General features: G+C 42.9%; 1 protein-coding gene across 1 annotated transcript in view; it reads left to right on the forward strand.

The window, feature by feature from the left end:
* gnptg (N-acetylglucosamine-1-phosphate transferase subunit gamma) overlaps window positions 1-11,245 on the forward strand; it is a 13,257-nt gene extending 2,012 nt beyond the window's left edge. Inside the window, exons 3-11 of the mRNA XM_078240362.1 lie at window positions 291-358; window positions 851-905; window positions 3,094-3,177; window positions 5,382-5,475; window positions 5,918-6,032; window positions 6,385-6,467; window positions 6,618-6,746; window positions 7,618-7,699; window positions 8,414-11,245. Of these exons, the coding sequence (XP_078096488.1) occupies window positions 291-358; window positions 851-905; window positions 3,094-3,177; window positions 5,382-5,475; window positions 5,918-6,032; window positions 6,385-6,467; window positions 6,618-6,746; window positions 7,618-7,699; window positions 8,414-8,496 (793 nt within the window). The 3' untranslated portion in view covers window positions 8,497-11,245. The remainder of the gene's footprint in view (window positions 1-290; window positions 359-850; window positions 906-3,093; window positions 3,178-5,381; window positions 5,476-5,917; window positions 6,033-6,384; window positions 6,468-6,617; window positions 6,747-7,617; window positions 7,700-8,413) is intronic.
* The last annotated feature ends 3,051 nt before the right edge of the window (window positions 11,246-14,296 follow it).

Here is a 14,296-nt window from a genome sequence, read left to right on the forward strand (position 1 = left end):
CCCTGCTCAGGTCACACACAAGTTAAACCCTTTAATTTACCATGAATGTCTGCTGTGCAAAAAAAAAGGGTCACGCACTTGAATAAAACACCCATACAGTCCAAAACCTAATTAGAGGGAATATTGACCTCAAGCCCCAGGTATCTTGAAGGCTAGTGTTGGCAGAAGTCTAGGACAAGGGCCCTTCCCTGCCAGAATATACTTGAGAAATGTTCAGAGGGAAAATATAAATATCTGACCTCCATGTCCTTCCAAATAAATTAATTAAATCTCAACTATTTCTTTTCCAGGCTAAATAATCCTTTCCTCTCCCAAGTAAACAGACTTCAACCAAAAATCAAACCCGCTGCAATTTCAGGTAAATACTGATGGGAGCCTCTCCTCCCAAACCTGTCTGGGGACACTTGGGTGTGTGATTGATCCTCATCTTGCCCAGAAACGGATAAGTGCAACTCTGCCCACGGGGAAGGGCTAGTGGATGTGACTCCACCTGGAGAGGTGGCTGGTGGGTACATAATTCTGTCTGGGATGGCAGTGCCCGCCCTGAAGAGTATCTGGTAAATATATGATCCCATCCAGGGGAAAGGCTGGGTTTCTATTTCTGCCCGGTGAGGCACGGCACTATGTTTGACTTCGCCATTGAAGGGGAGAAGGGACGTGCTGAGTTTCAGACTCCATGGGTTATGACTTCTTCCATGAGAGCGACTGACACTGAGGTTGGAGCTGATGGCTGACTGTACCCAGGGGAAAGGCTGAGAGTGACTTTGCCAAGGGGAGGGGTTGGTGAGAACCTGACTGTTGTGGTTTCTGGTACACAAAGTCAGAGATTTGCTGTATCTTTTTATTCTAGGCCCTGCTCAGCTGCACAGACTTTCTGGGAAGTGCTTCAGTATGACTGAGTCTGCGTAAGTATCAATTCCACTGATTGCAGAAAAGAAAAACTGTGGCAGGGATCTGGTCCATTTTATTGGCATTTTGTGTAAAAGATTTTTGATGATTAGGGACTCTCTAATTGTGTATGTAAACAGTTGGTGTGACACTGTAGTTGAGGGATGGCTTTAGACAATTGTCAGTGCTACAAGGCAAGATTTTTAAGCTGTCACCCATTTCCTTGACCACTTTTCAATAAAGAAACCTTTTTAAACTGGAGGTTATTTCTTAGGAGGTTAAGAGGATATTTGTAAGTGTCTGAAATTGTGAAGGATTTGAATGGAGTAAATAAGGGATAATTGTTTCTGATGGCAGGAGCGTCGTTAACCAGAGACCACAGATTTAAGGCAAAAGAACCAAAGACAAATGAGAATAAATATTTTTATGCAGTTAGTTTTTATAATCTGGAATGTGTTGCCTGAAAAGGCAATGAAAACAGATCCCTTCAGTTTTCTGAGTTTAAGGCAGTTGCTATCCATTTTGCCACTTGGTAACTCTGCATGCTTTGACTTTATTTGTTAGTCTATCATGTGGTACCTTGTCAAAGGCTATTTTGAAATCTGGATTTATTACATCTACTACGTCACTGTTTTCTACTCTCTTTGCTCTTGAAGAAGAAAATATTATAGGACTGTAGGGAAAGAGCAGAGGAGGGCTTTCAGCTGGAAACCAAGCAGTGGCCTGTGGGAGACTCCTGAATTGCAGGTTCCCTGCGATATCCTGACTGACCAAATGGATTGGAAAACCACAAATGTAACACCACTGTTCAAAAAAGTAGGAAGACGGAAACCAGGAAACTATAGGCCAGTTAGTCTAACATACATCATTGGAAACATATTAGAATCCATTAAGGGGGTAGTAGCAGGATGTTTAGAAAATCATAATAGGTAGTCAACGTGGTTTTATGAAAAGGAAATTGTGTTAAACAAAATTATTAGAATTCTTTGAGAATGTAACAAATAGGTTGAATAAAGAAAATCCGGTTGATATAGTGCATTTTGATTTGCCAAAGGCATTCAATAAGATGCCACATTAAAAAAAAAAAGAACTCATGATGTTGGGATGATATATTAGCATGGACAGAGGACAGGCTAACTCACAGGAAAAAGAGTCAGGAGAAATGGGTCATTTATGGGTCATGTGAGTAATGGGAGTGCTGCAGGGATCAGTGCTGGGGCCTCAGAAATTTATAATCCACGTTAATGACTTGGTTGAAGCGGCCAACTCTATTGTAGTCAAATTTACTGATGATACAAAAATAGGTAGGAAAGCAAACTGTGAGATGGGTACAAAAGTCTACAAAGGGATATAGATAGGTTAGGCGAGTGGGTAAACATTTGGCAGATGGAGTATGATGTGGGGAAAATGTGAGGTTGTCCACTTTGGCAGGAAGAATAGAAAAGCAGAATATTATTTCAATGGAGAGAAACCAAAGAATACTGCCGTAATTACAGAGGGATCTGGGTATCCTTGTACAATAAGTCAGCATGTTATTTGGAAGGCAAATGGAATGATGGCTTTTGTTGTAAGGAGATGGAATATAAAAGTGGGGAAGTTTGCTACAGCTGGACAGGACATTGGTGAGACCACACCTGAAGTACTGATTACCGTTTTGAAGGCTATACTTGCATTGGAAGCAGTTTAGAGAAGGTTTATTGGGCTAATTCCTAGTATACGGAGGTTGCCTTATTGAGCAGGTTGGGCCTATACTCAGTTTAGAAGAATGAGAGGAGATCTGTTTGAAAAATAAAGAAAAATAAAATATCCTGAGGGGCTTGACAGGATAAATGCGGAGAGAATATTTCCTCTTGGGGGAGATATAGAAGGCATCATTTAAAAATAGGAAGTTCAACATTTAAGACAGAGATGAGGATCTGGAATTCTCTTCCATTGAGAGCAATGGAGGCTGGGTCAGTGAACATATTCAAGGTTGAGTCAGGGTTTTGATCAACAAGAAGGTTATAGGGGTCAGAAATGGAAAGTGGAGTTAAGGCCAGAATTGATCGGTCATGATCAAATGGTGGAGCTGGCTCATTGGGTCACATGGTCGACTCCTATTTCTTATGATCTTATGAACTAATTGGATGGCTCTTTAAAAGAGCTGATATAAGCACAATGGGCAATGTCTAATCCTATTATTTTTGTATGCTCTTTTTTTCACAGGTACAAGTATGAGTTCTGTCCATTCCACAATATCACGCAACATGAGCAGACATTCCGCTGGAATGCATACAGTGGGATTCTGGGGTATGTGTATCATTGGGAGTCTGGGGAAGAGTTTCAGAAAGAGAGGGCTGTGAAAAGAGGCATGGAGAGGGAAAGTGAGGGTGGCCTGCAGGGAGATAGTGCAGGGAGTTGTTTAGTTCTGGGGTGAGGACCCGATTCACAGGTTGGATATTTTTAAATGCTTCTCTCTCGTTTGTCTATCAGTTGATGGAAATTGAGCTTTATTGCAGTTTGTGTTTGTTCAAAAGAAAAGCAGCTTTGCTTGGTGGCTATCCACAACTCTTTTGGTGCTATGGTCACCCTGTGTGACTCTCCCTGTGCTACTCGGAGATTGGGGAGACAGATAACCCCAGTTTTTTTGAGACAGGAGCAAGAGAATATGAAAATTGTGAAAGGTTTTGAACTCACTGGATCCCAAGAAACTTTTTTACCTTGTGCATCCAGAAGGGGTCTCATTTACAGCTTTCAAATTTCAGGGAGCTTTTTTTACTGAAAGGACAGTGGGTCTGTGTGGGATAGATTACTGGCCGATTGTGTGGGATGGGGAGAGTGTAACAAGAAATTTTAATGGACTTCAAGAAAAAAACACAAGTTTCTTATCAGCAAATCGATTCAAAATTATTAGAAATACATGAAGGGCTGAGGACTGATTAGGGACAGTCAGCATGGCTTTGTGAGTGGAAAATCATGTCTCTCAAATTTGATGGAGTTTTTTTTGAAAGGGTAACCAAGAAGGTAGATGAGGGCAGTGCAGTCGACGTTGTCCACATGGACTTTAGCAAGGCCTTTGAAAAGGTATCGCATGGTAGGTTGTTGTATAAGGTTAAATCTCTCAGGATTCAGGGTGAGGTAGCCAATTGGATACAAAATTGGCTTGACGACAAAAGACAGAGAGTTGTTTTTCAAACTACAGGCCTGTGACCAGCAGTGTACTTCAGGGATCGGTGTAGGGTCTATTGTTATTTCTATTAATGATTTGGATGAGAATTTAGGAGGCATGGTTAGTAAGTTTGCAGATGACACCAAGATTGGTGGCATAGTGGAGTGAAAAAGGTTATCTCGGATTGCAATGGGATCTTAATCAATTGGGCCAGTGGGCCGATGAATAGCAGATGGAGTTTAATTTAGATAAATGAGGAGATGCATTTTGGTAGATTGAATTGGGGCAGGACCTACTCAGTTAATGGTAGGGCATTGGGGAGAGTTATAGAACAAAGAGATCTAGGGGTACAGGTTCTTAGCTCCTTGAAAGTGGAGTCACAGGTGGACAGGGTGGTGAAGAAGGCATTCGGCATGCTTGGTTTCATTGGGCAGAACATTGACTACAGGAGTTGGGACGTCTGTTGAAGTTGTACAACACAGTAAAAAGTTTAACAACACCAGGTTAAAGTCCAATAGGTTTATTTGGTAGCAAAAGCCACAAGACATTGGTACGGCCACACTTGGAATACTGCATACAGTTCTGGTCACCCTATTATAGAAAGGATATTATTAAACTAGAAAGAGTGCAGAAAAGATTTACTAAAATGCTTGATGGTTTGAGTTATAAGGAGAGGCTGGATAGACTGGGACTTTTTTCCCTGGAGTGTAGGAGGCTTAGGGGTGATCTTATAAAGGTTTATAAAATAATGACGGGCATAGATAAGGTAGATAGTCAACATCTTTTCCCAAAGGTAGGGGGGTCTAAAACAAGAGGGCATAGATTTAAGATAAGAGATACAAAGAGTCCAGAGGGGCAATTTCTTTCACTGAGGGTGGTGTCTGGAACAAGCTGCCAACGGCAGTAGTAGAGGTGGGTACAATTTTGTCTTTTAAAAGGCATTTAGACAGTTACATGGATAAGATGGGTATAGACGGATATGGGCCAAAAGCTAGCATTTGGGACTAGCTTAGTGGTAAAAACTGGGTGGCATGGACAAGTTGAGCCAAAGGGCCTGTTTCCATGCTGTAAACCTCTGACTCTATGACTGGAGGCTTGATAAACTGGGGGAAATATAAGGATACCATTTGGAATAGTTTTTAAATTCCACTAACCATCCATTGGATTGGTTTGTCCTCTTCTATAGACTGATTGAGTGTTGATAGAGATAGGGATAAGGATGGAAATCGGATAAATCTTTATGGTGCAGATTACTTTTAGACCTAAATTGAGGAATAATACTGGCGTGAATTAGGATTAAGGGAGGATGGATTAGAATCGAATCTGACAAGATTTTGTTCTGCAGAATATGGCAGGAATGGGAGATTGAGAACAACACGTTTGTGGGAATGTGGATGAAGGAAGGAGATTCCTGTGGCACCAGAAACAGACAGACCAAGGTATCTGTTCCTTGTTTTCCTGTGCCTGAAGTGTTAACATATTGGCAGTATCTTTGCCATTCTTCCTGTGTAAACCTAGACAATGTTTTACCAGGTTATTCCTCTGCAAGGGGCATCAGAGCAGGACCCAGTCACCTGCATAGATCACTGGGGAACAATCAGAAACTGGAACCCAACTGATTTCCACCCCCAAACTCCAAGCAAATTACAACTCCACCTCTCTGGCTCAGATCCGTTAACAATACACAGCAACAATTGGATCAGGGCTGTGTGGCGATGCGTTTATGAACAGAGACATTTGAAGAGCAAGCATTTTTTTTTCCCAAAGCTGCTCAAAAGACGATTCCAGTCTATGTTACATAATCTCACTGATCAGATACTGGATCACTCTGGCACGTGAACTGTCTAAAACCCATGTGAAACTCAGCTCTCTTTCTCACAGGTCCTTCTAAAATGTGGACCCAGCCACAAACTGGTTCAAGTTTCCGAACCCAACACTTGCATTTACTCTCTGAGATTCGAGACACCGCTGGTTTGCCACTCCCACTCCTTACTTGGTGAGTAAGGAAAATTGCAGTCGTTTGTACATAGAACAAGGCTGTGTGTCAGGTGAAGGAGTTTTGCCCTCCCACAATAGCAGCTCCTGTGGAGCTAAATGACTGCTGCTGAGTCACAGACTGAAAGCCTGGGAGGTGGCTTAACTCATTGGCGGTTTGCAGGGCTGGAAACAGATAATTTGCGGGGAAGTGAAGCTTTGAGATTTTATTGTTGGAAGATGTTTTGGGGCAGGAGAGGGTTTGGGTTTTCATGGCGGGCGGGGGCGGTAATGTTTGACTGGGAGGGGATACGAGTGTGTAGTGTGGGGAAAGGGGTTATACTGCTTCTGCTCAGATTTATTTACTTCTACAGTTTACCCAAATCTGAAGAAAGAGCTGCAGAATCGATGGGACCAGGTGGAACAATCACTCTACGATGGACTAATTACTCAGCAAGTAAGTTCTGTGTTTGATAAAGTCTGTGCCAATTTGAGAAGCTAAATAGTCTTTCATAGACCTGCTGATCACTGCCCAATTGAGGGGACATGACACAGGACACTAACTTGGGGACACTGCTGGCAGTGACTAATGTCCTTTGTATTTCAGGGTTATAGGAAGTTGCTGCGAGCAATATTTGAAGATGCAGGTTACCTAAAAACCATTGGAGAAAAACCGGCTGAACAGGAGCCGGAGGAACAGAACCACTCACAGCAGACTGTGGGCAGGTGCAATGAGGTAAAAGAAACTCAGCATGGGGTGTGATGGGAAGATGCTCGATGAGGGAGGGGTAATTGGGGGTGCAAGATGGGGCAATGTTCAGTGAGGGGTGTGATAGATTTATTGTATTAGATGGAGGCAGTTGTTTGGTTGATTCCCTTTGGGGATTGAGAATTTATTTCAAACTTTATCTCACGCCTTTCACCAACTCCTCTTGGGATGTCTAGGACCTTGCAGCCTGGATATAGTGAGGGATAAGCTGAGCAGCCTATACTCAGCCCAAGTCTCACATCCATCTCTCTTGTATCATAAGACCATAAGATGTAGGAGCAGAATTAGGCCACTCGGCCCATTGAGTCTGCTCCGCCATTCAATCATGGCTGATATTTTTCTCATCCCCATTCTCCTGCCTTTTCCCCATAACCCCTGATCCCCTTATCAATCAAGAACCTATTTATCTCTGTCTTCAAGACACTCAATGACCTGGCCTCCACAGCCTTCTGCAGCAAAGAGTTCCACAGATTCACCACTCTGGCTGAAGAAATTCCTCATCTCTGTTTTAAAGGTTCGTCCCTTTAGCCTGAGGTTGTGCCCTCTGGTTCTAGTTTTTCCTACTAGTGAGAACATCTTCTTCATGTCCACTCTATCCAGGCTTCGCAGTATCCTGTAAGTTTCAATAAGATCCCCCCCTCCTCCTCCTAAACTCCAACGAGTACAGATCCAGAGTCCTCAACCGTTCCTCATACGACAAACTCTTCATTCCAGGGATCCATTCAATGCAAGATATAAAGGAGAAAATAGTGGAGTTTCAAGGCTAGTCAATCAAGAATCTATTGTTCAGTTTAACCTAACTTATTCTGTTCATTGTTTGTGTCTTATTTCAATTCAGGAGCGAAATAAACTCTCTGCAGAAGTCCAGAGGCTAAAGGATTTATTGACCAGCCACAACATCTCCTTCACAATACCGACCGGTCAGTATTTTCTCTTAGCTCTTTGCAAAGTCTTCCCCTCCTCTCCCAAAAGTGTGGTCTTCTAGCTAGGTTCAGTTCCACAATAGCTGAGTAACCCAAATATTTGTAATTAGGCTGATGATCAAGCTGCCTGCCAGGAGTCAGGCTAGGCTCCTTGGCCAGTGCCCTTATTGGAGTCTGGATGCTAGGCAGTGCTGTTACTGTTTGCTGAGGTTTGTGAACATAGCGTTTCAAAGAATGAGAAGCTGATCTCATTGAAACTTGAAAAGTTCTTACAGGGTGCAAAAGGGTAGATGTAGATAGGATGTTTCTCCTGAGTGGTGAGTCTGAAATCAGGGGACACAGTCTCTACCCACCATTTAGATTCTCTCCATAGTCTGATTACACTGATCTTATCAACCTCCGACAGCCCCTCTCCTTCTGTTGCTCTGTCCCTCATGGGACTGGTAATCGAGCTACATTCAAGCCAGTTTCTGGAAATCTTGTCTTGGCCCAAGCTCCACATCCAGTCCTGGCTTTGCCAATTCTCCCCATTATTTGTAAAACCTACACTGCCACTTCCTGTTTCTTCAGTCACCTTTTCTGACTGCACTAGGGCAAGGAACTTTGAAGTAGATTGGGGGTCAGAAAGCAAGGGGTTTCAGAAGGATGAAAGGTTTTGCTTCCTCTACAAATGTCATTGTTAAAATAATATTTCTTGTTCTCCGAGTGAAGAAATCCCCAAATTAACGGGACACCAAACTCCAAGGAACCAACAATTGCGAGGAGACCTGGGGCCCCGGGATGATGCACGGTGACCAGTACCTAATGGACAGAGTCTGGAGCTCAGGATTGTTCGCTCTCCGCCATACCTTTTTCCAATTAAGAGGAAAGCTGAGACATTCCTCACACAGCTACTGCTTGTACAAAGCTTGTTTATTTTGAATGTGGGATTCGCTCTGTAAAAGTCTGACTTCATTCTCCACAGTCAGAATAGGAATTGTGTTTTAATCCTGGAACTTCTCCAATTTAAAAGTTGAATAAATGTCGAGTTTGTTTCTAAATTTCCAAATGTAAAATGTTATTCCTGGATTTGACCAGCAATGAGAAATGTAGAGGGGACAAATATTGAATGAACCCAAGTGATGCTGCAAATCATTCAGAAGTGGAAAGAGTTCTTGGAGTGGAATGACAACCAGTGCGGGGGTGGGAGCGGTATGCCAGCTCCAGCCGGACACCACGCAAATGCTGGTTAGAGGTGAAGTAAGGAGATGCTCAGTCTTCAGAGTTAAACAACATGCAACCTTGATTGTGCTTTGACCTTGCACTTGGCGACACGTTGATGACATCTTAAAGTTACAGAAACAACCAACGATTAAAAGTTACTTTAATTGTTCGGGGGGGGGGGGGGGGGAGTGCAAAATGCTGACGCTAGGGTGCCTGAACTTGTTGTAAATGGAATTCTCATCATTGTCCAGACTCAGCAGCCAGAACGTAAGACCTGAAAGACTGGCTTTAAAAATAAATCAGAACTGTCAGTTACTGACAGCTGCTGCAAGTAGTAATTTAATTTGATTCTATTTTACATTCACCATTTCTTTGGCAGGTTTCTTGAGTGTTCACTACAAGATCATAGTCAATGTGTTTCCATTATGACAACATTGGAACATTCACTATAATTGGGCTATTCGTTTCCTGCTGGGGAAAAGTACTTCATTGAAACTTTGCAGAGCTTGGGGTCCAGCTAGCAATACCTTCATTAAAATATAAATTTTTAAAAATCCACTCTTTGTGCTTACCACTTGACCTTTGGGCAGCAGTTTTTAAAAAATCAGAACTGCAGCTAGCGAAAACTAGTACACCTTCAGAATATTCACACAGTTTGTAAGAAAAGATAAACTGAAATTTAAATTAAGAATGTTCCTTGTACTGGGACCATCTTCCTTTATCCATTTGTCAGCCTTCAGTAGCCACTTCCTGCAAGAGGACTTCAATCCTAACCACATTAAAAACTGATTGTTTCTTGTCACGTGTATTAAGATAGTGAAAAGTATTGTTTCTTGTGTGCTGTGCAGACAAAACATACTGTTCATAGAGTACATAGGGGATAAGGAAAAGAGAGGATGCAGAATATAGTGTTGTCATAGCTAGGGTGTAGAGAAAGCTTAGTATGTAGGCACTTGATAGGCAGTAAGATGGCTGACACCTGACATTCCAGATCATGCATCCTGCATTGGGAGCAACATTAAATACATTCCCAAACAAACGTTTGAGATAAATTCCTGTGGGATGTGTTAATCAGACCAGAAAGAAACTGCTGCTACTGACTTTGTCTGCTTCATGGTTCCAATTTTTTTAAGCTTGCCAGAAAAACCATGAAGTGCCCCAAGAGTCTGCAAAGATCAATTGAGTGGTAGGCATGGTGGATTTTGTTTATTGAAACAGAATCAAGAGTTAGATCATGAAATTGAAGGTTTTGCTAACTACCGCACGCTCCACAAATGTTTAAGGTACTTTTCTCCAGCAGCAAATGAACAGCCAAATTGTAGTGACTGCGATGTGCTGATCTTACCTGCATGAAGACTCATTGACTGGGATCTTGGGAGTGAACTCAAATCTGCCAAAGCAATGATGAGCATAAATTAAAATGAAATGAAACTCTTACTTCTGATTTTTTTTTAAGTCGGTCAATCATGAAGCTGCCTGAAGGTCTTTCCTGTTCTCAGTTAATTTTTAAAACCTGATAATTGTTAAACTGCAAGTTGCTGAGAGCTGGAGCTGACAACAGAGCAGCGATTGGAGAAGCAGGTACAGGAAAGACAAAGCTGCTCCCCCGATCATAGATTCTATATCCCCCATGCTGGTTTTCTGGTGTCGCTGTGGTGCTGTTTGTTAGAGTTTATTTATTAGTGTTACAAGTAGGCTTACGTTCCGAATAGCCACTAGGTAGGAATCTTCCAGCTGCACTGGACAACTTGATATTTTACAGGAGAAGGAACAGAAAATGAAAAGAGGGGAAATCACTGCTGGTAATAAGGCCAAAGCAGGACTGGTTGAGCTGTCACTCAGCCTTACCTTGCACCAAGCCAAACCAGACAATTGGCTGCAGCATGAGCCACACCAGGGAACTGGAACTTTGCTTCCAGTGATACTGAGTTATCTTGAACTGTGCGAATAAGTGCTGGCTCGGTGTGTCCGGGATGGAAGGAGGGAATTTAAGCAGCAGCAAATAAATGAGGCTGTCCCCTCTTCTCCCTTTCTATTCTACAATTTTCCAACAATGAAACAATTTGAGCTCTAGTGCAGAGATTGACTACTTGTATAGAAAAAGTCTATGTATAAAACAAAATCTGAAAGGTTTTCTTGCAGTCTGGGTTGCAAGTGTTAAATCTTTCCCCAAATATAAATTTTCACCACTTACATATGGTGCAACATGCAGAACATGTTAATATTGAGGTAATCACCAAAATCAAATGTTACCACTGCATTTTCATGAATAGTTGGATATTTCCGTGTCAAATTAACAGTATTGTATAATGCTATTAAAATAAAATTGATGTTCTCTGGTTTCATAGTTTTTAAAAAAATATAATTTACAGGATATGGACATTGCTGGCTAGGCAATCCTTAGTTGCCCTTGAGGAGGGGGGGTGGAAGAGATTCCAGGATTTTGACTCAGCGACAGTGAAGGAATAACGATATATTTCCAAGACGATAGTGTGTGACTAGGAGGGGACCCTCCAGATGGTGGTGGTGTTCCCAGGTATCGGCTGCCCTTGTCATTCTAGATGGTACTGGTCATGGGTTTGGAAGGTGTTACCCAAGGAACCTTGGAGAGTTCCTGCAGTGCATCTTGTAAATGGTACACACAGTTGCCACTGTGAGCTAGTGGTGGAGGGATTGAATATTGTGAAAGGAGTACCAATCAAGCGGGCTGTTTGTCATGGATGGTGTTGAGCTTCTTCAGTGTTGGAGCTGAGTTCATCCAGGCACGTGGAGTGTTCCTGATACTCCTGACTTGTGCCTTGTAGATGGTGGACAGGTTTTGGGGAGTCAGGTGGTGAGTTACTTGCTACAGTATTGCTAACCTTTGACCCGCTCTTGTAGCCAACAGTATTCATATGGCCAACCCTGATCAGTTTCTGGTCAATAACCTCCAGGATGTTGACAGTGGGAAATTCAGCAATGGTAATGCCATTGAATGTCAGGGGGTGATAGTTACATTCTCTCTTGTTGAAGGTCATCGCCTGGTACACATTATGCCATAATGTGGCATGAACATTACTTGCCACCCCAAACCTGGATCTTGCACTGGTCCTGTTGCATTTGGACATGGACTGCTTCAGTATCTGAGGAGTTGCAAATGGTGCTAAACTTTGTGCAGTCATCAGCAAATATCCTCACTTCTGACCTGAAGAGGAAAGGAAGACCATTGAAGAAGCAGCTGAAGGATGGTTGGGTCTAGGACATACCCTGAGGAACACCTGCAGTGATGTTCTGGAACCGAGATAGTTGACTTCCAACCATCTTCCTTTGTGCTAGGTATGACTCCAACCAGCAGAGAGATTTCCCCAATTCCCATTTACTCCACTTTTGCCAAGACTCCTTGGAGCCACTCAGGTCAAATGCTTACAGGGAAGTAGTGGTGCAGTAGCATTGTCACTAGACTATAATCCAGAGACCAGAGTAATGCTTTGGGGACCCAGGTTCAAATTCCACTGTGGTAGATGGTAGAATTTAAATGCTAACACATCTAGAATTAGAAGTCTAATGATGACCACGAAACCATTGTCGGTTGTTGTTAAAAACCCAAACCCACCTGGTTCACTAATGTTGTTTAGGGGAGAAAACCTGCACTCTTATCTGGTCTGGCCTACATGCAACGCCAGACCCACAACAACGTTGTTGGCAACAAGAGGGCACACACAAACTAACACAGCAGTACATTTTGCTCCTCGTAATATTAATGAACTATGCTGCATAGATATTGAATATTTGTAACTAGATGCCACAATGGCCATTTTACTAGGACGTGTGATTGGTGAATCTTGAAAGGGGGAAAAAAGCATGCATGATTGAGGGGAAGGATGGGGGGGGGAAAGATGTGAATAAAGATCCCGTGAGTCCTTTCCCTGACCATTAATACAGTTAAACCCGAACCTCAAACCCACTTCCTCCACTTGTTGTTTGCCTGGTCGTCCCATCTGGCCCCCTCTGTTATGGGGCTCATGAATTTAGCTGCCACCCACTGCACCCGATTAGGCCCCATGTTAGTCTCTGCTGGCTCCAGTCATGTACTGATCCAGGTTAAAGAACTGGAAGTGGAGAGCAAATTACTGCAGTATGATTGATAGCAACACTAACCAATTAGCATTGCAGAACAGCCTCTGGAACGTTCCAAAAGGAAATGGACAGTCTGCAGGTTTGGGTTCTCTCCAAGCACTTGAGATTTGCCCCCGGTTTCAAATGATACTCTGCCCTCTGTTGCCGTCACCCTCTGCTCTTTTGGGTGGGGAGGTGCAACATCGCCACACAAATCAGTGGTTATAAAAGACTAGTTGCTTCCTCCCAGCCCAACCTCAGAGGGCAGCACAATGGCAGGCACTGCTGCCTCATCACAGTGCCAGGGACCTGAGTTTAATTCCTGGCTTGGTCACTGTCCTTGCGGAGTCTGCATGTTCTCCCGGTGTCTGCATGGGTTTCCTCTGGGTGCTCTGGTTTCCTCCCAGCCTGAAAGACTTGCTGGTTAGATGCATTGGCTATGCTAGATTTTCCTTCAGTGTACCCGAAAAGGTGCCGGAGTGTGGCTACTAGGGGATTGCAGTGTTAATGTAAGCCTACTTGTGACACTAATAAATAAACTTTAGGTGTGACAGGGAATATAACTGAACCAGTGGGAAAGGCACAGAGTTTAATGTTTCAGCCACACTTTTATTGTGTAATAGGATTGTTCGCAAATCTAGAGAAGAACCCAATCCAAGCTTTCATCTGATTTCTCCACCTCTGTCCCGCACCATCATGTTCTTGACCTAGCTCTGTTAGATGTGTCAGTATTAAATGCGCTGTTTACTTTGTATTGTAGTTTTGGTAATACCAGATTAACTACATCTGAAATACTAAACTGCATTTCTGACTTATGGGCCTGGGGTGAAAGGACAACCTCCATTCTGCCAGAAATAAAATGGTCATTACACTGTTGCCAGCACTTCACTACCAGAAGCAGAATTCTCCCAATACTAATTCTGCAGCATTTGTGACTGTGACACTGAAGGCACTGTAGTGTTTACAGGATAGTTACCTCCAACATGACAAAGAACTTCAAGATAATAGAACCTTTTGTTAAAGTGCTTATTCTGGAGGACAGATGATTGTAGCTGGGAGGTGTAGCTCCTTACCTCCAAACTGCCAACCCTCCATCAAACTTATAATGTTTCCAGTGAGAGAAAGGTTGGTAACCAAAGAACACAGATTAAAGGTGATTGGCGAAACAACCAGAGTCAAGATTAAACATTTTTCTTTTACAGAGGGAGTCAAGATGTGGAATGCGCAGTCTGAAAGGGTGGTGCAAACTAATTCAACAGTGACTTTCAGAGGGGGATTGGATAATTACTTGAAGGA

The sequence above is a fragment of the Mustelus asterias genome, chromosome 23 (genome assembly GCF_964213995.1).
Source record: "Mustelus asterias chromosome 23, sMusAst1.hap1.1, whole genome shotgun sequence".
Taxonomy (NCBI): domain Eukaryota; kingdom Metazoa; phylum Chordata; class Chondrichthyes; order Carcharhiniformes; family Triakidae; genus Mustelus; species Mustelus asterias.